At 35.2% G+C, this 26,326-nt stretch overlaps 1 protein-coding gene across 1 annotated transcript; it reads left to right on the top strand.

The window, feature by feature from the left end:
* The first annotated feature begins 2,374 nt into the window (after window positions 1-2,374).
* On the top strand, window positions 2,375-6,630 carry LOC137712206 (vacuolar-processing enzyme-like). The gene is made up of 9 exons (XM_068451323.1): window positions 2,375-2,593; window positions 3,378-3,542; window positions 3,685-3,841; window positions 3,988-4,073; window positions 4,241-4,440; window positions 5,010-5,058; window positions 5,437-5,643; window positions 6,120-6,323; window positions 6,490-6,630. The coding sequence occupies exons 1-9, from the start codon at window positions 2,375-2,377 to the stop codon at window positions 6,628-6,630; spliced, it is 1,428 nt and encodes a 475-aa protein (XP_068307424.1).
* Window positions 6,631-26,326: the final 19,696 nt, after the last annotated feature.

Here is a 26,326-nt window from a genome sequence, read left to right as displayed (position 1 = left end):
AGAATGCAAAACTTTCATTAGTAGTACCATATACTCTTACTTCAAAAACAGTTTTATATAAATATAGTGGGACATATGCTACTAAATAAATCACATGGATAATAGTTGTGATAGGACCAAATAATTTTAATTAGATTAAAATTACTCCAAAAACCCTCGATCAAACCAATATTAAGTCGACAAGCATGAGGGTTCTTTGAACACTCTTTCATGGCTTTCCACCGTGGTAGGCTCTAATCGTTTGTGACTCGTACACCGATGTCATCCTATCAGGGGGGAGTACAAAGTATGTGCTTACACTTAGGAGGAGTTCTATATGCATACATGATGTTGTGAAGGTAGGCAACGAGAGTGGCAACATCATATCATTTTGAGGTTATTCTTGAACCCCACACGAACTTGCATGGTGGGAAAGACTTAACTAATGCCATGGCCCCAATATCATATCATTGTGAGGGTGACATTCTTTGGAGGCCAAATAAGATGGGCACTTACAAGAGATGTAAATGAGCAAGAGTTACTCTCTCATTATTATTAATGCTACCCAACATCATGTCATTGTGAGGTGGGCTTAGTAAAGGTGGCCTCTCATACCTTACTAAGAGTTTTGTCCAAAACTCTCGAATCCAACTGAGGATATAGAATTTGCCAAAAATAGTGGATGATGCTATTTGATTTAAAGACCCGAACCAAATAGTTTAAAATCAATCAATTTAAATATCGTTATGTAAATGTTTACCTATTTGTGGGATTGATTTTCTGATTTGATTTAATTGAAAGTAATTGATTTAATATAGTCATTAATTAAATCTAAATCAATAGTTTAAGGAATTAAACCATAATTGAGGGATTCGATCAATTAGGGTTAATTTGTTCTTTTTTACTTGATTTGATTTGTTTGACAGAAGACTCAGATGTTGACATGTGTCACTCTTGATGACTCGTTCAGCTTTGACGAGTCACATGCAATGTGTGCAATTTGACGAGACCTATAACATGTGCTACATAAGCTGTGACATCCCACATCGCCCAGGGGAGTGATCCTTATATGTACATTCCCGTCTCTACCTAGCACGAGGCCTTTTGGGAGCTTACTGGCTTCGGGTTCCATCGGAACTCCGAAGTTAAGTGAGAAGGGGGCTAGAGCAATCCCATGATGAATGACCCACTGAGAAGTTGCTCGTGAGTTCCCAAAAACAAAACCGTGAGGGAATGGTAAGTCCAAAGCGGACAATATCGTGCCACGGTGGTGGAACGGGCTCGGGAAGTGATCCGCCCTGGGTCGGGATGTGACAATTTGGTATCAGAGCCTAACCCTAGCCGTGGTGAGCCGACGAGGACGTCGAGCCCCTAAGGGGGGTGGATTGTGACATCCCACATCGCCTAGGGGAGTGATCCTTATATGTATATTCCCATCTCTACCTAGCACGAGGCTTTTTGGGAGCTCACTGGCTTCGGGTTCCGTAAGAACTCCGAAGTTAAGCGAGAAGGGGCTAGAGCAATCCCATGATGGGTGACCCACTGAGAAGTTTCTCGTGTGAGTTCCCAGAAACAAAACCGTGAGGATATGGTAAGGGCCTAAAGCGGACAATATCGTGCTACGGTGGTGGTGCAGGCCCTGGGAAGTGGTCCCGTCCGGGCCGGGATGTGACATAAGCCCTAGCGAATCAAAATTTAATTTATTAGTAAAAATTTATTTCACCAAAATTTCAATGTCCACACACACACACACACACACACATATATATATATATATATATATATATTTTTTTTTTTTTTGAACGAACAATCTACATTAAGAGGGAGGATGGTGGGCTAAGCCTCACAATAAGCTTGTAATAAAGTGGTTCAAATTTGCCTTTGGTGAGAATCAAACCTAAGACATCTCACTTATAAGTAAAGAGAAAAAAACCACTATATCGTAATACTAAATGACTCAGTATCTACTTATATTCGAAAAGGTTAGTCTGCTGTCCTGATCGATAGAGGAAAAAGAATGAATAATTTGCTAGCTTCCCAATTATTGTTGTCATCGAAGAACATGTTGTGATGTTAGTCGTGACAAACTTTCCATTAGAAAACAATTATATTTTTATTTTATTTTAAGAAAAGTCGATGGATTCATTGCCATAAAAAGATGAAGAGTTACAAAACCCAGTTACATATCAACAATTATATTTAATTAACTTGCGTGGCATACAAGTTAATTAACCCCCAGTTGTCGTAGCCTGCACATATATCTAATTGTATCGAAGTTTCAATCCGGACCATTAATCAAATTTTCAAACAAGAATTCAAATCCCCTATAAATAGTTGGTTGCTTTTACTCTTGTTATTTAGAGCACACAACACTTAATTAGTTTGAGCTTAAACAATGAGAACATTTTTAATATTGATTGCGATTTTGTTAAGTTTGAGTTGTGAAAGCGTCGTAAATGGATTCAAGTTGATGCCATCAGAATTTCCGGAGGATTTCATCATTCATGTTAATACTGCCTCATCATCTTCTTCTACTGTGGCCGATCAGCAAAATGGAACCAGATGGGCAGTCTTAGTTGCTGGGTCGTTTGGTTATGGCAACTATAGGCATCAGGTGTATATATATAATCACTTTCACTAAATATATGGTAATTATTTATGAGTATATATATGAGTAGAATTCCTTTAATTACGTTGAGGATCCTTCAAATAAGTTTATTTGAGGGGCAACTTATGGTTCTGATTGCGTAACTTTTTCTTAACAATTCAAATGTTTATATTTTAATTCATCATTCATAGATTATTTTTGCAATAAGTTACACAAGTTCAAAATCACTAAGATCCATGTAAAGAAAATAGACAAATAAAGTTCTTCAAAGAAACACTAAAATGATTACCATTTAATTAAACGATCATATGGTTGCAGATTTTGGCAATTTTTGATAATAATTGTATTTAAGGGAAGACCGTAAGATAAACGGTTGGATCCTTGGAATACATTAATTAGGGATTAAGCCCTACAAGAGATGCCTCAATGGAAGAGGACTATTAAATATATGAGAAATGTTCTCTTGTATACTACAGTGCATCTTAAACCATTAATCGATCGGTAAAAAAAAAAACAAAAAAACCATTAATCAATCATGTATGTCCTTACTACTCTGTGTACATGCTATATATCAGATCATTGATTTTTGTTAGCACATGTCTCAATTCAGAATCAGACTACATATGCATTTTTTTTTTGTCGAAAGCAACATATATATAAGCATTTGTGTGATATATAAGTTTGTCAAGAAAATATGTAATGGAAAATGCAATTTTTTTCTTGTTTTTATTTCTTTTCATCTCTTAAATTATGTATTATTTTTTTAACATGATTTCTCACAATATGACAGGCCGATGTGTGTCATGCGTATCAAATATTGAAGAAAGGTGGACTAAAAGATGAAAACATCATTGTTTTTATGTACGATGACATCGCAAACAACGTTGAGAACCCTAGACCTGGTGTCATCATCAATAAGCCAGATGGCCCTGATGTTTACAAAGGGGTTCCCAAGGTTCTTTACTATCTTATTATGGAGGAGGACCGTCGTAACACATGTGACATACTGATTTGGTGTTACGAAATTACTAGTTAACATGATATTTCAAGTATGCGCCACATATTGTGTTTCATATGTTTATTCTTATTTTTGGTAGGATTACACTGGAGAAAATGTTACTGCTGCCAATCTTTATGCTGTTATTCTTGGAAATAAAACAGCTCTCAGCGGGGGCAGTGGCAAGATTCTGGACAGCGGTCCAAATGACAATGTTTTTATATATTATACCGACCATGGCGCCTCTGGGATAATTGGTTTGTAACTTTAATTACTTGATAAAATGTATTTTCTATAGCAGTATTTTGTATACTACTGGTTAACTGTTTATCAAGTGTATGTATATATATAAACCTGGACATAATATAGATTACCTGATCAGTTTTGGATGCTGATTAATTAGGAATGCCTGAAGGCGATTATGTTTATGCTAACGATCTCGTGGACGTTCTGAAACAAAAGCATGAAGCTAAGGGTTACAAAAATATGGTAAATAAGTCGTCATTGTATTTTTATTTTTTTTTTCCTTGAATTTTTGTTAAGCAGCACAATAGTGATAGCTGTATAATATATAACTTGCTAAAATAAAAGGTTTCTTGCTTTGTAGATTTGTAAATTCAAATTAATGATTTTATGTAATTACCAAAATTAATCAGGTATTTTACCTAGAATCTTGTGAATCTGGGAGCATGTTCGAGGGTCTGCTTCCAAGTAATATAAGTATCTATGCGACTACAGCGGCAAATGCAACTCAAGATAGTTGGGCAACATATTGTCCTGGTTTTGATCCTGCTCCTCCTGCAGGATATGACACTTGTTTGGGAGACTTGTATAGTATTTCTTGGATGGAAGATTGGTACGCATAACGCATGTGATATTCAGTACTATTTTGAGAAAATTAACTGATCTCGAGCTAATTATAAAAGTTTGAAGTCACTTTTAAAAATGGATTCAACCTTTCTGTTTTATACTGTTAAGAATTAACCTTGCATTTGGATTAGGAAATTTAGGAGAGCAACAATAAAATGATGGAATTTGATTTTCTAGATTATGTGATTTTCTTGTTTAGCTAACATAAAAGTACAATAAAATTTAAATACGAAATTTAATACGCATCTAGAGTCATTGGTGTATAAATACCAAAAAAATGAAAATTTAGGTCCCTTTTTGAAAGTGACCCTAGACCTTTGGATGTGCTTTGTACTTTGCTCAATATTCTCACTTTCTTTGTTCTAATGCGCACCGGATACGTTTATGCATTTGAAGTGTTCTCAATTATTCCTTAAACATTTCTTTCTATATTTAAAATATCATTGAAAATATTTTCAGGCCCTAGTACTAATTAAATACGTACCGTTAATTTGAAAGTGCGAAGATTTTTTGACATAGTTTTCTGTTGCTGTTTTTGTGTAAATTGGGGAGCAGCGATGTCAAAGATTTAAGAAGAGAAACTTTTGCAGACCAATATGAAACGGTAAGAAATCGAAACTTTTGCCTTGTAATTATTTACCAAGAAAAGCTTATATACAATATCTTGAGATTGAGCACACAAACTATAAACCAGACTAGTTAACTATATTTATTAATCAATACTTATTTAAAAAAAACTATATTTATTAATATGCCTTGTCAACTTCCATTATTTGAACTCTAACTTGTTTGTTTGAGTCGTCGTTTGATATTACGGTCTAGTGGTATTCCTTTTTATCTGTAAGTGAGAGGTCTTAGGTTCGATTCTTACCAAAGGTGAATTTAAACTACATTATTGCTAGCCTATTTTTTGTTCCAAAAAAAAAAAAAAAAAACTTGATTATTTGAACCATATATTAATTTGTTGGCTACATTTTTACAGGTTAGAAATAGAACCGCAAATACTAGTGAAGGACTTGGGTCTCATGTTACTCAATACGGAAATTTGAACCAAGACAAGGATTTACTCTTCTCTTACTTGGGTTCAGATGACAACTCTACTACTTACACCAATACTAAATCCTCACCATCATTCTTAGGGCCAGTTTTTAACCAACGTGATGCAGACCTCCTCCACTTTTTGCACAAGGTCTGTGATCTTTCTCTCTTCTAGTTTGGGGTTGTTATGCTGTGAAAAAAAAAAAAAAAAAAAACAAACAATGTTTTCAGAAGTAGGGGTAGAGTTGCTTCTGTTTTCTATTATTTTGGATTCATGATTTTGACAAAAAAAAAACACTTTTTTGTTTCATTTACCAAACACAATTTTAGCCTCAACTTTATTAAAAATCTGCTTTTAAAATAATTTCAGCAATGACAAACCAGTCCTTAGTGTTTTTTTAATTTAAATTTATTAATTTCTTTGATCAACTTTTTTGGTCAGTCTTATTTTCGTAAAAAAAAAAAAAAAAAAAAACCCTAAATGATAGCTAGGATTAGGTAGAACAAAATTGTTCAACGTACTTTTTCTTTATAAATATTGTTTCTTAAACTTGGTATTAGTTCTAAATCTTAAAATGTGATTTTTGAGCTGCAACCATTCTTTTCATATATCATATGTTCATCCAGGTACGTAAAGCTCCTGATGGCTCTCATGAGAAGTATGAAGCTAAACAGAAACTATCTGGTGAAATATATCGTCGGAAGCGCATCGACGACAATATAAATCAAATCGCGAAACTAGTGTTTCAATTTGATTCTAGCTCAAAAATGAAAAATATTTGGCGTAACGGGCAAGCTCTTGTGGATGACTGGAACTGCTTTAAGACTTTTGTAAGTCTTTCTTTTACGAATTAGTATAGTAACAACTATACATACACGTAATATGAAAAATTATGAACTACAAGTATATGATCTATTTGTTTAAGCAAATACCTAAACCCTAGTTAAAACCAACTTGTTTGATGCTAGCTAGTTAATGAGATCGTCTTCCATGCAGGTGAAAACTTACGAGAAATATTGTGGAGCACTCTCAAATTATGGAATGCAATACACAAGAATTATTGCCAACATGTGCAATTATGGGGTTACCATGGAGCAAATGACCGCAGCATCAGCGAAAACTTGTTCTCAGACTTGAAAAGAGAACAAAAGGATTGTGCGCACATGTCCTAATAGTTTAAGCTTAAGTTTTTATAAGTAATTGAAAAGTACTTTTCCTTTTCTATAAATTTCGAAATAAAAAACTTAGTGCGTCGCCTTATTTGTCAACTCTAGTCCTAAGCTCAATTATTTTCCTTGTTGATGAAAGAGTTCGTATTTAAGATTTTAAGAGAGTAAGAACAAAAGAACTTGATTGTTGAATGTAATTAAATTCAATAACCAATTGGTCCTCTTATGTTCTTCCAAGAATCAACATCACAATAACAAAATTCTAGAAAAATATCCAATATTTGAATCAAAATTAATTAATTTATAGTTTCTATTTGTTTACCTCAAATTGCAATCTTTTAGTGTAAGAATTTGAGTAGACAATCATTATTTTGATAGAAGTGTATTGCTTAAGTTAATAGAGTTTTGTAACGGTAGGTTATATGAAACATTCAAAATAACAATTTAGTGGACTTATTTGCAGTTAATTATGAGTTATTGAGAGACCTATTGTTTTCCTAATAGGTGGATATCAATAGGCCTTATGTGACTATAAAAGGGCTGGTCCATGCTCTCCAAATATAAGCTTAATAGTGTGCTGAGTCCTATTGAAAGCATAAGCATCCAGTTTTGCGAGAGTAGAAGATTATCTTTATTTCGAGCATCATGTCTTCTTCATCCTCAGGTCACGTGTGCGTCTAATTTTTATGTGTATTGACTCTGGTTAATTGTGATTTTATGTTTTAGTTGATAATCATGTATGTGGGAGTATTAAGATATGACACTTCCAATACTACATTATTTGGCATGTAGCTTTGTGATCAGTTGAGTTAAGCTTCGGTGATTATTGAGTAACGATGCAGCTGATATGCATCAACATTTCTTTAGTTCTGGGTTTGATTTAGTTGATTACATCTATGTTTAAGTTGATAATCTTGTTATATAAATTTAGTGATCACTGTTAACTTAATTCTATACTGTTCAATACTATGTGATTATTTATACTCAAGTGGGAGAATGTAAGAATTTGAGTAGACATAATCATTATTTTGATAGAAGTGTATTGATTAAGTTAATAGAGTTTTGTAACGGTAGGTTATATGAAACATTCAAAATAATAATGCAGTGGACTTATTGCAGTTAATTATGAGTTATTGAGAGACCTATTGTTCCTAATAGGTGGATATCAATAGGCCTTATGTGACTATAAAAAGGTTGGTCCTTGCTCTCCAAATATAAGCTTAATAGTGTGCTGAGTCCTATTGAAAGCATAAGCATCCAGTTTTGTGAGAGTATAAGACTATCTTTATTTCGATCAGCGTAATTGTATAGATCTCCACACAACCATTGTTCATAACTACTATGCAAGTTTGTAAAAATAAAAAATAAAAAAAAATTATGCCAAGTTTGAAGCGATTTATACATCCTTCATATGATGGTAAACTAATACAAATACACACCAATTAATTAGAAGCGTGTGTAAGATAATTAATAGCAGAATAAATAAACCACAAATCCAATAACCACTCACCTTGAGAACTCATTGTTGCTGCAAAGATAGAGCTCTTCTACACCCGACACTACTGTATGCAATTAACAAACAATGGGGCTTGTTCTTTTGCTTTTGCGTATTTAGTGTGAACATAGGGACCTCTATTATATATCCTTAGTAGTGGTATTTGATTAGGTTACTTCCATCATGTAATCCTAATCAAATCATCCAATCAAAGTGTTCATATCAAAATAGTTAAACCTATTCGTACTAGGATTACCATCAGCTTTATATTAGTCCAAATACATTCCCTGATAGCTTTACTAGTCTATCCTAATCTCTTATGACTTCAATCCTTTAAGCATGTGATAAACTAAGTGTGCAGCTCCAATTAGTTTACATTCTCCCACTAGAGCCAACGCTTTTCACAAGGCCACCATATAAGAAATCATACTTGAGTGGCCATGAGCATAGGAACAACAAAATCCCAACAAGTTTATGTCATAAGCTAGTATTCATGGAGGACTAAAGGGAATCAGGTCCTTAAAATTCATAAACACTATCCCCATAATCACTTTCATGAAACTGTCATAGACATGAAACCCCAACAAGACGTGAACAATTAATACAACATGCACACTTGAATGTTTCTGTAATTCACCTTGTGCTAGCGCTATAGTCCATCTTTAATAAAACTATTTAACTAGTCTTCTTCATTGTCTCACATTGAGACCTTTAAGTTGCCTCCTGTACTAACAATTAACATAAATTGATTTTCCCAATAGCACATTGAAAATCTATTGTATCATAACTATAAACTAAAAACATGAGAAACTTGTGCGACCAGCAGTTTATTTCTTTATTAGCTACGGTAAACTGAAAACAAATAACTTAATGCATGAATAAAACACAAACATGGTTGATAAACAAATAATGTAATCATACCATAAGCTCCCACTATTCCATGAAATCAAAATTCTGTAAAACCCCCATGTTATGCATATACTTCTTAAAGACCATTACTAGGACTGCTTTGGTTAAGGGGTCAACTATCATAGGAGATGTATCCATGTAATCTATTTTAACTAAACCCTCCACCACCTTTTCACGAGCAACAAGGAACTTGATATCCAAATTTTTGGTAGCATTGGACCCTTTTGTTGTTCTTGGTAAAGAATATGGCTGCATTGTTGTCACAATCATTGATCTTGATACCTGTTCCAATCCATAGATGGATTTCTTCAATATACAAACCAAATGTTCCATCCCTTCTCCCCTTCTTCCTTGAAACCTTCTGGTTGAGCCATGCATGTATATGTCTTCTTCTAAATCATTTTCGAGACGACCATTTGATGTAAAAACAAGTCAAAATGTGCCATCAACGCCATGATCTCTCTAAATGCATCCTTTGTTGATACTAGACTAAAAATAACTTTGTAATCAATCCCCTTCCCTCTGGGTAAATTCATTGCAACTAACCTCGCCTTATGCCTCTCAATGCTTCGTTTCGAATCATTTTTTGTCTTCAACACCCACTTACACCCTATTGGTTAAACTCCCTGAAGTGGTTCCATAAGTTCCCATACATTGTTACCCTCCATAGAACTCAACTCGTTTCTCATTGCTTCTATTCATTTTTTTGAATTGTCACTGGACATAGCTTCTTTAAATGACATAGGGTTTTCAAACTTTTACAAGTAAGACTCACCTTCAGCAAGATATACAAAATCTTCCATAGTATTTGACTTCCTTACCCTAGTTGACTTTCTTAATGAAACATTAGCATGCTGCACTAAGGTTGTGCTTGCTGCATGATTGGGTATGCTCCATTCGTGACACCTGCATGCACTTCAATCTCATTTTGAACTTGTACATATTCACCTTCTTCATTATTAACATGCAGCTGATCTTCATGATTGTCATCAACATCCACATCGTCCATTTGCCCAGAAAAAGCAACCATCTCATTCTGATTTTCATTCTCAGTAACTGCATCTTTTCCTTCCTCAAATGCGAACTTTCTTGGGTTGGAAGTAAAGTCGTCATTGCCTTGAATATTTTCCATGAAGATTGCTCGGCTAGTCTCAACAATTTTCATATTGTAATTAGGGCAGTATAATATGTAGCCCTTTGACCTGCATATCCCACGAAGTAACAGCTAATGGTCTTGGAATCTAATTTCTTACCATTAGGATTGTAGACTTTTACTTCTTCATGGAAACTCCAAACGTGAATATGTTTCAAGCTAGGCTTTCTCCCAGCCCATAACTCGAAAGAAGTTCCCTCCACAGCTTTGGTGGGAACCCTATTAAGGACATAGCTTGCCGTCTTCAGTGCTTCTTCCCACAAAAAATCTAGGAGCTTTACCTTACTCATCATGCTTTGAACCATGTCAAGAAGTGTTCTATTTCTTCACTTTGCCACCCTATTTTGCTCGAATGTTCCTGGATTAGTATATTGGGAGACTATACTATGATTTTGCAAGAGAGAAGCAAAGGATCCTGGATGTCTTCCTGTTTGATCATGCCTTCCATAGTACTCACCTCCTATTGGACCCTACAACCTTGATTCTCTTTTCTAATTGGTTTTCAACTTCCTTTATGTAAATTTCAAAAAACTTCTAGGACTTTAGATTTTTCAGAGATTAAATAAACATAACAAAATCTTGAGATAACATCTATGAAGGTGATGAAATATTTGTTTCCTTTAGAAGTTTGCTTGGGAAAAGAACTACATATGTGTGTATGAATGAGTTCCAAAAAGAGTTTACTTAATGTGGAACCTTCTTTTTTAGACTTAGTCTTCCTTTGATGCACTCCACTCAAAATCAAAAAAACATAATAAAATTTAATATAGGTAAAAATATCATCTTTAACTAAGAGTTCCTTCCTCATTTTAGAATTGTGAGAGTCATTTGTGCCATATGTTTGAGGATTGAAAAGATTTGGTTTCTTTGCTTTCAGTGCTAAAAAATAATTGTTGGAAGTATGGGCACAAAGCCACTTATTTGATGTAATAGCTTTTGGAATACTCACTATGTTAAATTATTATTTGTCTAGAGAAGGGCAAAACTTATTGTTAATCGCTGTTTATTGTATCATGTATTTAAGCAATAGGGGAATCCAACGAATGTATTCATTCTAAGAGAGAAGTGATCTAAGTAAGTTAGATTAACGAGACCTTTCTCTTATGTTCATTCCTAAAACGTTGCTAGCCATATGATTGCCAATTGAGCATTGACAATCCGCTAAGGTTAGTATGTGTTATGTTGACTCAAGCATGAGTACAACTAATCTCAACTCATTTAGTGTTGGACACTAAAACAAACACATTAGTGCTGGAAAGGGTAATCGAGTATACTAAACGAGTTCAAAAAAGAGTTCGAACATACATGTCATGTAAGAACTCATAAGTTGCAATATGCAAAATGGTCATTTGACTTGAGGCATCATAGTTGTCTAATGATTAGGTCTTTGATCTTTGACTATGTCAAACGCGTTCCATTGAAAGTGTCGACGAGATTGTTGGGGTCAAGCTATCTAGTCATGTAGGCATGTGAAAGCACAACAAGAGATCTCTAACCTTCCATGGTGGAAGGAGAATACTCTTTGGGAGTCTTTGGCCAAAGCATATGAATATGACCTAGGAAGCATGTTCCAAATCATATTCAAGTGAATCATATAGAAAAGTATCACATTGGATGGTAGACACGAAACAAAATATCACTTAAACAATGTGATTAAGAGAATTGTATTAGAGAATGATCGTATTACATTGTAGTTGTAACTAGATAGGTTCTCCAACCACTTCTACTTAGTTTGGGTAGCCATGACATACTGTTAGGTGTCATTTATTGTTTGTGGAAGCCCAGAAGATTAGCAATTACTAATCTTTATCAAAAGGAGAACTGAAATGTGATTTCAATTCAAAATTGATCATTAAGAGTAACAATCGCCCATTGCCTCGCTAATTGGAACCTATTGGATCATACACCGAGTAAGGATGAATGTGAAGATATGAATAAGATGGATAAGCAATTAAAGGTGGCTGACCATAGTGAGGGAAATGGTGAGTTTGGCTTAATTGGAAGTTTGCCACTCACCTAAGAAAGGGGTATAAAAGCATCTTTATAGCTTTAAACTCTTTAGGGTTTCTTCGAGGCAAAAGAGTGAAACATTTTCTTTCTTTCACTCTACAAAGAGGCCGGCCTACCTAGGAGGATTTACTAGCATCAAATTCCTTCTAGGTAATCCATTTCATCTTCAAACCATCATCCTTGGTGTGGAGATTTAGAGGTACCAAACCTTTGGTACTTTTGGAGTTCCTTTCCTCACATCCTCAAGGTGCAAAAGAGAATCAAAAGGAGTAAAATCACAAGGAAGATCCAAGGAGCTGGCAGGTGACTTGAAGGCCATCAACTTGGGTGAATCCCTTGTGTAAACAAGGATGAGTTTCAAATGTAATGAAGCTCAAAATCCTTTCTTCTCTTTAATGTTGTTAAAGAGTCTTCTGGTTCACCATTCACTAGGCTTTGAAAGTCATGGGTTTTTGGAATTGTTTTGAATGCATGCCTACTTTAAAGTGTTAATTGGTTGCTTAGGTGTTCAAATATTCTGACATGTTTTTAGCTAGGACAAAATTTTTCCTTCAAGTGGTATTAGAGCCTAGGTCTAGTGTATGGTGAATCCTTTGGGTTTTGTGTTTTTCATGATTTGTGATTTAAATGTTGTAATTGTTATAGCTTTGTTCTTGCTTCTTTGAACGTAAATTTTGTTTGAAAATTTGCCATCTCAAATATTGTAGATGTAGTTCATTTAAGCATGAATTTTGGAGATAAAATTTGGTGCCATGTTTGTGTTGGAAATGTGCCCTAAAACCAATCATATGATGATACTTTACGGACATTTCACATGTTAAACTAATTTAGTTTAATATAAGGGGCAAAGATTATTGTTTTAAGCCGTCTCATATAAATGTTATATGCTTAAATGATAAGTCCAAGGAATATGTAATTGGGAGAATGTGATCTAAAGAAGTTAGATTCAAGAGACCATTCTCTTTCTTATATATATCCTAAACGTTCTTAATCATAGGATTGCCAATTGGGCATTGACAGTCTGTTAAGATCAGTATGTGCTATGCCTTCTCTTAGGGAGAGTGACTGGTCTTGAGTTATTAGTGTGACTGACACCAAGACAAGCATGTAGGTGCTCAATAGGGAATGAGTCCACCGAACAAGATCAATGAGGAGTTCTTATACTCATGTCACATGAGAACTCATGGTTGAGATAATGCAAAGTAGTCCTTTGACTTGAGGCATAATAGTTGTCTTGTGGTTAGGTCCTTGATCTTTGACTATGTCGAAGTCACTCCCTCAGAGGTTGTCCACGACATAGTTGGGGTTAAGCCATTTAGCCACGGAGGCAAGTGAATGCGCAACAAGGGATCTCTAGCCTTCAAACCGTTTGATGGAGAATACTTTATGATATGATTAAGAATCTCTGGCCATAGTATGAATGAGATTTAGGAAGTCGTTCCAAATTACATTTAAGGTAATCATATAAGTAAGAGAATCACATTGGATAGTAGACATGAATAAACTATCAAACCAAACAATGTGGTCAAGAGTATTGTGTTAGAGAAAAACCGTATTGCATTGTAATCCTAAACTGAATATGTTCTCCACCTATTCTGATTAGCTTGGGTAGCCATGACATACTGTTAGGTGTCACTCATGGTTTGTGCAAGCCCTAAAAGTGAGTAGTCACTAAAGGGAGAATTGAAAGTAAGTTTCAATTCACAATCGATTTGAAGAGTTCTAATTGCCCACTACCTAGCTAAAAGGAACCTAATGGATCGTACACCGAATAAGGTAGAGATTGAAGAAACAACGGAGATGAGTAAGGATAATTAAATGGTTTAATTATATATGGCTAGGATTAATTAATATGTTAATTAATCAAACGAATATGTCCGTTATAGACCTCGGGTTAGTTTTGGGCCACAAGGCCTAATGAGATTTAAATGTCAAGTCCATTACCTCAAGTTGTATGATAGCTTGAAAAAGGGCTTGAAAGCCCAATGAACCCTTAATGGCCAGCCATATAGAGAGGGATAGTGAACTTGCCTTAATTGCAAGTTTGCCACTCCATTGTGAGATGGTATAAAGGCAACTTTATAGCCATTTCATCCTTAGGGTTTTCTAAGGGAAGAAAAGAGAACACGAAGCTCTCTCTTCTCTAATGAAGGCCGGCCACCCTAGAGGAACTTAGCTAGCAATCTTCTTTCTTCTAGGTCACTCATCTCTTCATCAATGCTCTCCTTGGTGTGGAGACTTAGAGGTTCTCTATTTTGGGAACTTGGAGAATCCATTCTACCATCCTCATCCAAGAAATCCATGGAGCTAAGAAGTAAGGAATGAAGGCCATATCTCTTAGGTGATTAGCCTTTGCTTATGCAAAGAGGAATCAACAAAGGTATAATATTTCTCAACTCACTTTGTTCTTGATGTGAGTCTTGGTTCACCACACTCACTAGGCCTTGAATTTCATGGGTAAAGTTTTGTTTTTGAGTGCATACAAGCATGATTCCGCCTTTTAATTGTTAATTGCATGCACAGATATTGCTCAAATGAACTAGTTTTCACAAATATATCCTTCAGTTTGTGGGGAAATTCGGCCAAATCCAAAAGGTGGATTTTTGGTTTCATGTTTATCTTGTGAAAATTGTTTTAAAGTGACATTAAGAACCCCTAAGTACCATAGTATGCTAATATGTTTTTTACCTTAAGTTTGAGGGGTTTTGGGGTGTCTTTAAGTGAAAAATGTTCATGGAGCTTATCGGTTTTCATGGATGTTCTTCATTGTTCTTGATGTGTTCTTCATGGTCATAAGAAGAACATAAAGTTTTGGGTGTTTGATTCGAAATTGTTTTTTTGAATTGTTTAAAGATTTGTTTGTAATAGTTGATGTGAGATGATTTGCACTATACACATCACTATTCATATAAAAACTTTTTCCATGTTTCATTTGACCTTATTTCATGTACATCACTTTTGTTTTTGAAATTTACAAAAGTTTTTGACACCATCGCTTTTCCCAAAACCGGCCACCCTACAAGTAATGTACTTTTGGGGCTTTTATGCAATTATAGAAAGTTTTGATACTTTTGAATATTTGCACTTTGACCCAAAAGTTTACATTTTTACGTAAAGGCTCAAAATCACTGAAGAACAAATTGTTTTGCTCCTTCAATGAAGGTTTTGTAATTGTTGAAATTTTTGGGTTGTAAGTTGTAATTACATGAAGTTGTGGACTTTTGTGCTTTTACAAAGTGACCCCAAAAGTTTGTGTTTTACATAATAGCCCAATAGTTGAGGTTATTGCATTTAGGCCCAAATTAGCTAGAGCACAAAATAGTTGTCTCTTTAATAAGAACTTGATTTTCATTTTATTTAGCTCCATTTAAATCAATTCTATGAATCCGAAAACCAATTGTTTAAGTTGCTTTGTTATTTAATGTGATTGATTAAGAAACGGGTGATTATGAACCAAATGCCTTGACAATTGAGCTATGTGATTGACCGCTTTACATTATGAATGAATGGGTTAAGTAGTTTAGATTTGAATGTAATTTGATAAGTTCAAATGTGTTGTAAAAGGGTATAAGCCCTTCTCTTTATTTCAAGTATTCCTTTTAGTTTGTTTGCATGTAAATTGGAATAGTTTGGTCCAACGTGCAATAGGAAATAAAGGTTTAATTAGATTAAACGTGTAACTAAAGTCAACAACTACCTACCTTAGACCCAAGGTCCAACACAAAGATTGTATTGGATCAAATCAACCAGTTCATAATCATCATAAGACCTAAGATGACTATATGGTCCATATGAGGATGTTATGCATTCGTTAGTAGTTCCATATAGTCTCACTTGTTTCATCAAAATAGTGGGAGTATTACATACTAGGAATTCATACAAACTTAGACCAAGGGTTGTGATAGGCCCAAGTCCTTGTAATAAGATTAAAATGAATTGATGTAGCTCAACACTACTCCTTCAACAAAACAAATATTAAGTTGATAAATGAGAGGTGCTTTGAACATGTTTTCGTGGGCCTTCCACCGTGGTGGGCTCTAATCATTTGTGCTCATGCACCGTATTTGTCTAGTTTTGGGGTATACAAAGTATGTGCTTACATTCAGGAACAACCCATAAACATATGATGAAGTGAAGGTAGGCAAAAAGTACGGTTAATGTGATATTCTTTTGAGGCCATTCTTGAGCGCCTACTCGAACTAGCATGGTGGGAATGACTTAACTAAGTGCAATGGTGCCAATATGATATTCTTCTGAGGCATCATCCTCTAGAGACCAAACTAGATGGGTAACTACAAAAGTTGTAAATGGCTAAAGCGTTATCCTCTCATCATTATTGTTGCTAGTCAATATGATATTCTTCTGAGGTGGGCTTGGTAATGGTGAGTCTCCCATACCCTGCTAAGAGTTCAACATAACTCTCGGATTCCATTTAGAAAGATGTGGAATTTGCCAAAAATAGTGGGTGGTACTATTTGATTTAAGACCCATCAAGTAGTTTTAAAATCAACAATCTAATATGATTTATGTTGTGTTATGTAGTTATCGACATGCCTAAAATAACACCTACCATTATACTTGACAAAGAAGGCCTTAGGGGCTAACATTTCCTTACTTGGTATCGTCACATTAAGAATGTCTCAAAGGTGAATGTCATCGTATGTGCTGTGAGTTTGAACATAGTTTCAAAATAGACAGTGAGAGTGAGAATGCAATCACAAGGAAAAGATTGCATAAGAAGAAGTAAAGAAAATCCAAAGGAACATGCTTTCATTGTGGAAATGATGAACGTTGGAAGAAGAAATATAGGGTGCACATTATGAGCCTTATGACACGACCCTTTCGAATGGATTATTTCTCTCATAGAGAGTGCTTTTATAGTAAGCTCCAATTCCTAAATATTTGATTTAGGCATTAATTAACATATTTGCAATTGGTTGTAAAGACTAACAGGAAGAATAACACTATGCAATGGGGAAATGTTTATGCAGGTTAGGAACAACACTAAATCTATGCAAAAGTAGTAGGCACCTACATGCTCAAATTGCCCTCTAGGGAAATGATGGAACTTAAAAATTGTTTATATTTTCCTTCATGTATAAAAAATTTGATTTCCATCTCTATGCTTTTATGAGATGGGCCCTCAGTGTTGTTTGACAAAATGAGTTGCACTTTATACTTGAATGGTCATATTATCTCTCATCGTAATACGATCGAGGGACTTTTTCACCTAGAGACTAATAGATGTTTACACTGTATTGATAGTGGGAATACCTCAAAATCCAAAAGGGCTAGAAAATAAGTTAACCAAGTTAAGCTTTGGCATCTTAAACTTAGACATGTAAACCAAGATAAGATTCACTGATGTCAAAAAATCGATATTTTGACTGATTAGGTAATGACCAAATGGGCACTTGTGAATCTTATTTATTGAGGAAGATGTATAAATCTCCATTCACTGGGAAAGGAGAGCGAGCCAAAGAACTACTAGGGTTAATCAACATAGATGTATATGGACCTATGTCCACTACAACACGAGAAGGGTTCTCCCACTATATCATTCACCGATGATCACTCTTGGATTGGCTTGTGCATCTTATGAAGTACTAGTCAGAATCCTTTGAAAAGTTCAGAGAGTTCAAGAATGAAGTAGAGAACTAAACTGGGAAATAGATAAAGACCCTAAGATTAGATCAACTAGATCAAGGGGGTGAATATCTGAATAATGAATTCCTAGGTTACCTCAAAGAGTGTGGAATAATATCACAGTGGACTCCACCAAGAACCCTTCAACATAATGAAGTTTCTAAATGGAAAAATTGAACCTTGATGAACATGGTTCGTTCTATGATGAGTTCCGCTAACTTACCAGTTTTGTTTTGGGGATATGCATTACAAACAATAACTTATTTACTAAATAGAATGCATTCCAAGTCATTTCCACAGGTGCCATATGAGATATGGCATGGCAAAAGAACAAATCTTAATCATATTAAGATTTGGGGTTGTCCAGCTTATGTGAGGAAGCTTAAAGCTGACAAGCTTAAAGTAACGTTTGTTAAGTGCTATTTTGTGGGGTATTCCAAACAGACTTCAGGATACGAGTTATATCACCTTGACGACCAGAAAGTCTTTGTTGCCAGAACTGCCGTGTTCTTTGAGGATGAATTCATTCCCAATGGAACTAGTAAGAAAACGATAGAATTAAAGGAAATTCCTAATGAACCACAAATAAGCAATCAACAAATAGACAACCATGTTCCTAATCCCTTACCTCCACATAGATCTGAAAGGGTTAGCAAGCTACCTCAGAGGTATGGCTTGGAAACTAACTTTGGGGAACTGCACCTTCTAGGTGGCAATGACATAAATGAGGACCTTAGAGACTACAGTGAAGCAATGTCTGACATTAATTCAAAGGGATGGCAAAAGGGCATGAAATTCGAGATGGATTCTATGTATCAAAATTAAGTTTAGACTCTTATAGACCCTTCAAAAGGTATAGTACCTGTTGGAAACAAATAGGTCTTCAGGAGAAAGATAGGCGCTGATGGGAATATGGAGACTTATAAGGCTAGAATAGTACCTAAGGGTTGTAGGCAACGATAATGGATTGACTATGAAAAAACCTTCTCTTCTGTAACCATGATTAAGTTCATTCGGATTTTGCTTGTTATAGCTGGATACCACGATTATAAGATATGGCATATGGATATAAAGATAACATTTCTAAATGGCTACTTAGAGGAAGATCTCTATATGTCACAACCCGAAGGCTTCGTGTCCAAGTGATAGGAGCATATTTATGCGACTTAGTTAGCTTGTTTTCTTGCATTTACATAGTTAGTTTCTATTTATTATAGTGATTTAAGCTATTTTCGTGTGTTTGTAGGTTTAAATGGCAAAAGAGGCAGGAAAATGCATTTTGGTGCAATTTTGGGCTGGAATCGATAGCTTGCATATGGAGCAAGGTGGATAGACGAATTTGAAGTCAAAAGAGGCTAGGAACATGTTACAAATCTGGAGAAACAAGTTCAAGACAAAGAAGATAAGGAAAGAGCAAGAAATATGGAACATTATCCAAACTACCTTATCTTATCCAAACCTTATCCAACCTTATCTTATCTTATCCTATCCTAATCTTTTGCTACCTTAATTCCTCCTGCAAGGAGGACATCCAAATGATATTAGAACACCTAAATATCAAGTTTCTAGAAGCCCTATCCTTCTCCTACATTGATGCCGCACCTTTCATCCCTTTCCCTCTAGAAATCTGCCACACTAGAAAGCCTATTCCCTGCTGTAGGTTTTGAATCCCTTTCCTCCTTGGTCTCTACTGTGTAACCCTAGTCATTTTCCCCTAGGACTGTGCAATCCTTTTCCCTTCAGAAATTGTGCAAAACCCTAGCCTATAAATACATGTCTTTGCTGCATATATCAAACCACCACCACCCATATATTCACACCACAATTCACACCACATACATATAATTCTCTCTAGTGCTGTAGCAAGGAAGGAAGGAGAAGAAGGATTGGAGCCGCACCTGCTACCATCCAAAGGAGTGTCACAGCCTATTTTGGAGTGTTGGAGCGTTTCTGGGTTCTTTCTATCCTTAGTTTTAGTTTGATGTTAGTTTTAATTTGGTTTTCAATTATGATGAACATGAGGAACTAATTTCTTTATAGTTGGAGGTGAATTTGAAGCCATGATTATATGTTTTATATGAATTGATTACGTATAGTTATTGTTTCTTGAGTCTTGAATGTGATTTGCTTATCTGAGTAATCAAAACTTGTTTATGTATGTTGATTGAAGGTTGACACTTAATTCGCATGCATGAATTTGATGCTAGAGTATAAGGGAGTTTCACCTAATCGTTATGAACTTATATTCACAAGTAGTGGAAGTCACTAGTCATGATTGTGTTAAGTAAATTCTTGGCATGAGTATCATGCTTTTCATAGTTACGAATGCCTCGTCAATGCCTATGGTTTTCAAAGAACTTAATGACCTTTGATATGTCTTTCTATCATGCTTTTCATAGTTAGGGAACTTGATAAGGATAATTTGGTTGCGATGCGTATTCCATCCAATTCAATGAGTTAAGGAAAATCTGATGGTTCATTTGTGCTATCATGGTTAACTTGGGGTGTTGTCATTCATAGTCTAAAGGAATAATAACTGGAAATTGGTTTGTATGCATATGTCATGTGTGGAGAAAGACCCTCTAACTAGCCTTTCACCTTTTTCAATTCACCAAATTCATTTTTATAAAGTGTTTTATGCAAAGTTTCTGTTTTAAGTTTTAAATTCATCAAAAACAATTCCCCTTCCATTGAGTCTTGTTATTTGAGTCAAAATCTATTTTCTTTTAGTTTCTTGAGTCAAGTTAAGTCTTATTTTCGTAAAAATCACTTGTTAGGTCTAGAATCGAGTATTTTTTATTATTTGTTGTTGTTTTGAGTGTTTGGATTCAATTTTGAGTCTATAGAGTCTAATTTAGTGTTTTTAAGTCTTATTTGTGTTGATTAACATCCCTAGTTAATCCCCGGTCTAGAACGATCCCTACTTACATATATACTACAATTGTTAACATTAGGGTTTAATTTGTGTGTCAAGTTAATTTTTACATCACCAAGTCTGAAAAGACTAAGGTATGCAAGCTTCAGAGGTCTATTTGTAGACTTAAGCAAGCCTCGAGGAGCTAGAACATTTGTTTTGATACTGAAATCAAATTGTTTGGTTTTACTCAAAACGAAGATGACAATTGTGTTTATCTAAAGGTTGTTGGTATGCTGTTGTATTCCTTGTGTTATATGTAGATGACATATTACTGTTCGAGAATGACACTGCAATGTTTTCTTTTGTAAAAGAATGGTTGTCCAAAACCTTCCATATGAAAGATTTGGGAGATGCATCTTATGTACTGGGGATAAAGCTCTATCGTGGTAGATCCAGAAAATTAATTGGATTATCCCAATCTATGTACATAGATAAGGTGCTAAGTAGGTTCCATGTAGAACAATCTAAGAAAGGTCTTCTTCCTGTAAGATATGGAATTCACCTTTTTAAGTCCATGGGACTGAAAACTCTTGAAAAGATACAGAATATGAGTCCCTTATTGTGGAGTCCCATAATTTCTGAATTTTATACACCTTTTTCTAGTTGTGCTCATTTGGTTAAACTTTTAGACTTCTCTTTTTATTTAGTCTTGCTTAAAGGGGAACTTTTTTATTTAGCTTAGGTTAGCTAAGTTTGGGTTGAAATTAATTGACTACGAACCTTATACAATTTTTATTAACCCATTTGAACTAGGAAAGTGAGGTCAAATGGCTTTCTTGGAGTGGCAAAGTTTGCCATGTAGTTCACTTACCATGCCGACCTAAGGACACTAATATGATCATTAGCTTGTACGGTGAAAAGTATGTAGCTTAGGTGTTATCACGTAGGGCTTTTAGAGTGCTTAGTAAGCACTTTAAGGTGATGACTAATCAAGCCTATAGCTAACGTGGAATGGTGGATTAGCAAGTGAAGTTGAAACTTATAACCAATGAGAACAACTTTTGCCGCCTTACTTATGGTATCAATAGGAGCAATGCTCCATTTGTGTTTTTTTTTTCCTTTTGCAAAATGCAATACGTACTCTACGTAGAAAGTGTGTAAGAGAGTGTTGAAGGAGATAAGCAAAAGAAGTACTTGTGGAGTAAGAAGAGAGGATTCGAGGTAGGGCAATTTGGGGAATTAATTGATTACATTTGTTACTTGTATTATGTGAAATATTGTTATGTGAACTTGAGATATATTCAACTATTGACTTAGATGTGCTTTATTATGTGGTATATTATATACTAGCATGATCATTATCATTTGTCAACGAAGTAAAGGAGTTACTTATGTTGTCGCAAAATGTGGAAATTAGCTTTTGTGTAGTTGAGTATATTCATTGTGAAACCAATTCTAGGCGAGCCCAACGTGCACAGTAGAATAGGATATAGACAGGAATTGTTGATGTGGGTGATTTATGTTGGAGATCAATGAATCAGATAAGATGACTAGCAAAAGGGGTTATGAACTTGGGTTAGTTGATGAGGGTTATTCTATATATTAAAGCACTCAGGACTACAGTGATAAAATGCATGGTATGGGACATGCAAGTCTGGTTGCTTCAATATATAGATTAACGGGTTGGGTAGAAAAGAAGTTTTGTTCTTGCATTACATTGCTCATAAAACATTCATAACATTAATAATATTAATCACTTGAGACCTTAAGCCCTTACTAAGCTTTTAGCTCATCCCTTATTAGTTGTGTTACAGGAGTTGAGACAGGAATCTAGTGCCTGACTTGGAAGAAAGATACTGCTTATAAATAGTTTTAAACTTTTTAAGGAGTTGTTGTCGTTTTCTTTTATGTGTAATGGCTATGTAAATTATTTTGTTTAATGAAATGTTTTAGTTTAACACAGTCACCTCTTATTACCCTTAAGTTACCCTTTTTATTCATGCTCTAAAAAAAATAAAAAAATAAAAAAATAAATTTTAGCGCGTGACACTTATGCTTCTACAAGAGGAAGTCTCATGTATGCCATGATATGCACAAGGTCTGATATCGCTTATGTTGTGAGCATTACTAGTCGTTATCAATCTAACCCAGGATCAAAACACTGGGCAACCATCAAGACAATCCTTAAGTACTTAAGAAAAACTAAGGATAAGTCCCTCGTTTATGGAAGAGCATCAGAGTTATGAGTGGAAGGCTCTACTGACTCATATTTTCAATCTGATGTCTATGAAATAAGTTCCAACTCTGGATATATATTCACTTTGAATAGTAGAGATGTCAGCTGGAAGAGCAAGAAATAAGATGCAATTGTGGATTCCACGATGGAGGCGGAATATGTCACTATAGTTGAAGCTAGCAAAGAAGGGTTCTGGATAAAGAAGTTCATCACTGTACTTGGAGTGTTTCCAACCATTACATCACCAATAACCTTGTACTGCGATAATAGAGGAGGGATAACTTAAGCCAGGGAACTCAGGACTTATCAAAAGAACAAGCATTTTGATAGACGCTTCAATATCATTAGACAATATGTTGTTGAGGGGAAAGTCAACATCCTCAAGGTTGCCTCAACCAATAACGTAGCAAATCCGCTGACAAATCCAATCACTTAAATCCAACTTGACCACCATACGGAAGAAATAGGTATTAGATACATGGGAAGTTGGCTTTAAGCGCAAGTGGCAGATTGTCGGAAGTATGCCCATAAAGCTACTTATTTGATGTAATAGCTTTTGGAGGGATCGATCTTAGACCAGGAATCCTGGATGGTGAGAATCATCCCTTTTTGGTGCTTTGGGCATAGCATAGATGTTGGTGAGAGAATGTGTTTTAGAATACAAATGATCTATTTCTAAGTAAAGAAATCCAGCAAAAAAGCCACTCCGGTCACTTTAGATTGCCTGATTATTGCTGAGGCTAAAAAGGTTTTATTTTGGGGGACTATTGGAAATCAGACACTTCCTCAGCCTAGCATGTTGAGACTAGAGCGTGACTAAGGAATGGGTTCTTAAAAACTCCCATTTTATCATTAAACTATTAGTTGTTTCATGAAGGGTAAAACTTGTTGTCAATCACTATTTTATTGTATCATGTGTTTAAGCAATAAGGGAATCTAATGAATGTATTCATTCTAAGAGAGAAGTGATCTAAGTAAGTTAGATTAACGAGACCTTTCTCTTATGTTCATTCTTAAAACATTCCTAGCCATAAGATTGCCAATTGGGCATTGACAATCCGCTAAGGTTAGTATGTATTATGTTGACTCAAGCGTGAGTATGACAGTCTCAAGAGTGTTGGACACTAAGACAAACACATAAGTTCTTGAAAAGGTAATTGAGTACATTATACAACGATCAAAAGAGAGTTCGAACATACATGCCATGTAAGAACCTATAAGTTGCAATATGCAAAGTAGTCATTTGACCTAAGGCATCACATTTGTGTAATGGTTAGGTCCTTGATCTTTGACTATGTCAAAGGCATTTCATTAAGAGTGTCCATGGCATTGTTGGGGTCAATCTATCTAGTCAAGTAGGCATGTGAATGCACAACAAGGGATTTCTAACCTTCCATGGAGGAAGGAGAATACTTTAAGATATGATTCGGGAGTCTTTGGCCAAAGCATATGAATATGACTTAGAAAACATGTTCCAAACTATATTCAAGTGAATCATATAGAGAAGTATCACATTGGATAGTATACATGAAATAAACTATCACTTAAACAATTTGTTCAAGAGTATTGTATTAGAGAATGATCGTATTACATTGTAGTTGTAATTGGATAAGTTCTCCAACCACTTCTACTTAGCTTGGGTAGCCATGACATACTGTTAGGTGTAACTTGTGATTTGTGGAAGCCCTGAAGATTAGCAATTACTAATCTTCATCAAAGGGAGAATTGAAATGTGATTTCAATTCATAATTGATCGTTAAGAGTAACAATCGCCCGCTGCCTCGCTAATTCGAACCTAATGGATCATACACTAAGTAACGATGAATGTGAAGATATGAATGAGATGGATAAGCAATTAAATAGCTTAATTGATAATGGTCAAGATTAATTAATTAGTAAATTAATTATACAAAAGGTTCATATTGGGCTTTTTAAGTTAGTTTTGGGCTTCAAGGCCCAAAAAGGTTTTGGTCCATTAGGCTCATTATGTTTAAGTTGTATGACAGCTAAAATAAAATAGGAAAATACCCCAATCAATTAAATATGGCCAGCCATAGTGAGGGAAATGGTGAGTTTGGCTTAATTGGAAGTTTGCCATTCACCTAAGAAAGGGGTATAAAAGCATCTTTATAGCTTTAACCTCTTTAGGGTTTCTTTGAGGTAAAAGAGTGAAACATTTTCTCTCTTTCTCTCTACATTCCTTTTAGGTAATCCATTTCATCTTTACACCATCAACCTTGGTGCGGAGACTTAGAGGTACTAAACCTTTGGTACTTTTGGAGTTCTTATCCTCACATCCTCAAGGGAGCTTGAAGGCCTTCCACTTGGGTGAATCAAAAGGAGCAAAATCACAAGGAAGGTCCAATGAGCTAGGAGGTGACTTGAAGGCCCTCCACTTGGGTGAATCCCTTGTGTAAACAAGGATGAGCTTCAAAGCTAATGAAGCTCAAAATCATTTCTTCTCTTCAATGTTGTTAAAGAGTCTTTTGGTTCACCATTCACTTGGTTTTGAAGGTCATGGGTTTTTAGAATTGTTTTGAATGCATGCCTACTTTAAAGTGTTAATTATTTGCTTATGTGCTCATATATTCTCACATGTTCTTAGCTAGGACAAAATTTTTCCTTCACTAACTTGATAATTTTTAAGTTAAATTGGAACATACCATCAACCAAAAAACCTGGTACAAATAAAAGAAGTTATAAAGTGATTGTTGGATGCAGAGCCTAAGCTAGGTGGGTAAAAAGTGTTTGAAATATCTTCATAAACCATTGTATGGGGTGTTAGTTTGCATTAAGCAAACCCTATGCTACTCGGGTTAGTAGGGCACCCCACCCTCTAAAGGTGGGTAGCAAACCAACAAACTGGCTTAAGCCGGGTTGTGATGGGGTACCATAGTTATCAGTTGGCAGTTGTAGCCTATATCCCATAGATGATGATGCCCTTACCTAGTGTGCCACCGAGATCAACTCCACCTCCTGCAACCACTTTTTATAGTTAATTCCATTGAGGGGTTCCATTGTGTTCAAGCTTAATGTATATCCACTAGCCAGGCAAAGCAATTCTAAAAGCATATGTATTGACCATATGCTGAATTAATCTCATTAACTCTTTGTGAGGCAAAACATGACTAACAATAGTTTAGTGCATACTAGGTATGGAGACATCCTTAACAATGTTCATGGAATTAGGGTTCATCATTGAACACACAACATGCAAAAATTTAAACTTTATGCCCCAATACCTTATGTCTCAGACTTCTACATTTTTGAATCGAAGAAGACTGTTAGCCTTTTCTTAATCATAATACTATCAGAGTTGTGTTTTGAACTTTTTTAACCATATTCAACATGCCTTTGT

The sequence above is a fragment of the Pyrus communis genome, chromosome 13 (genome assembly GCF_963583255.1).
Source record: "Pyrus communis chromosome 13, drPyrComm1.1, whole genome shotgun sequence".
NCBI lineage: Eukaryota > Viridiplantae > Streptophyta > Magnoliopsida > Rosales > Rosaceae > Pyrus > Pyrus communis.
This window is presented reverse-complemented; position numbering and strand designations above follow the sequence as displayed.

Excerpts from the sequence above, each read along its gene's own strand:
- LOC137712206 (XM_068451323.1), top strand. The coding sequence starts at position 2,375 with ATGAGAACATTTTTAATATTGATTGCGATTTTGTTAAGTTTGAGTTGT. Across the intron at positions 5,644-6,119 it reads TCCTCCACTTTTTGCACAAG|GTACGTAAAGCTCCTGATGG; the intron begins GTCTGTGATCTT and ends ATGTTCATCCAG. Across the intron at positions 6,324-6,489 it reads GGAACTGCTTTAAGACTTTT|GTGAAAACTTACGAGAAATA; the intron begins GTAAGTCTTTCT and ends TCTTCCATGCAG.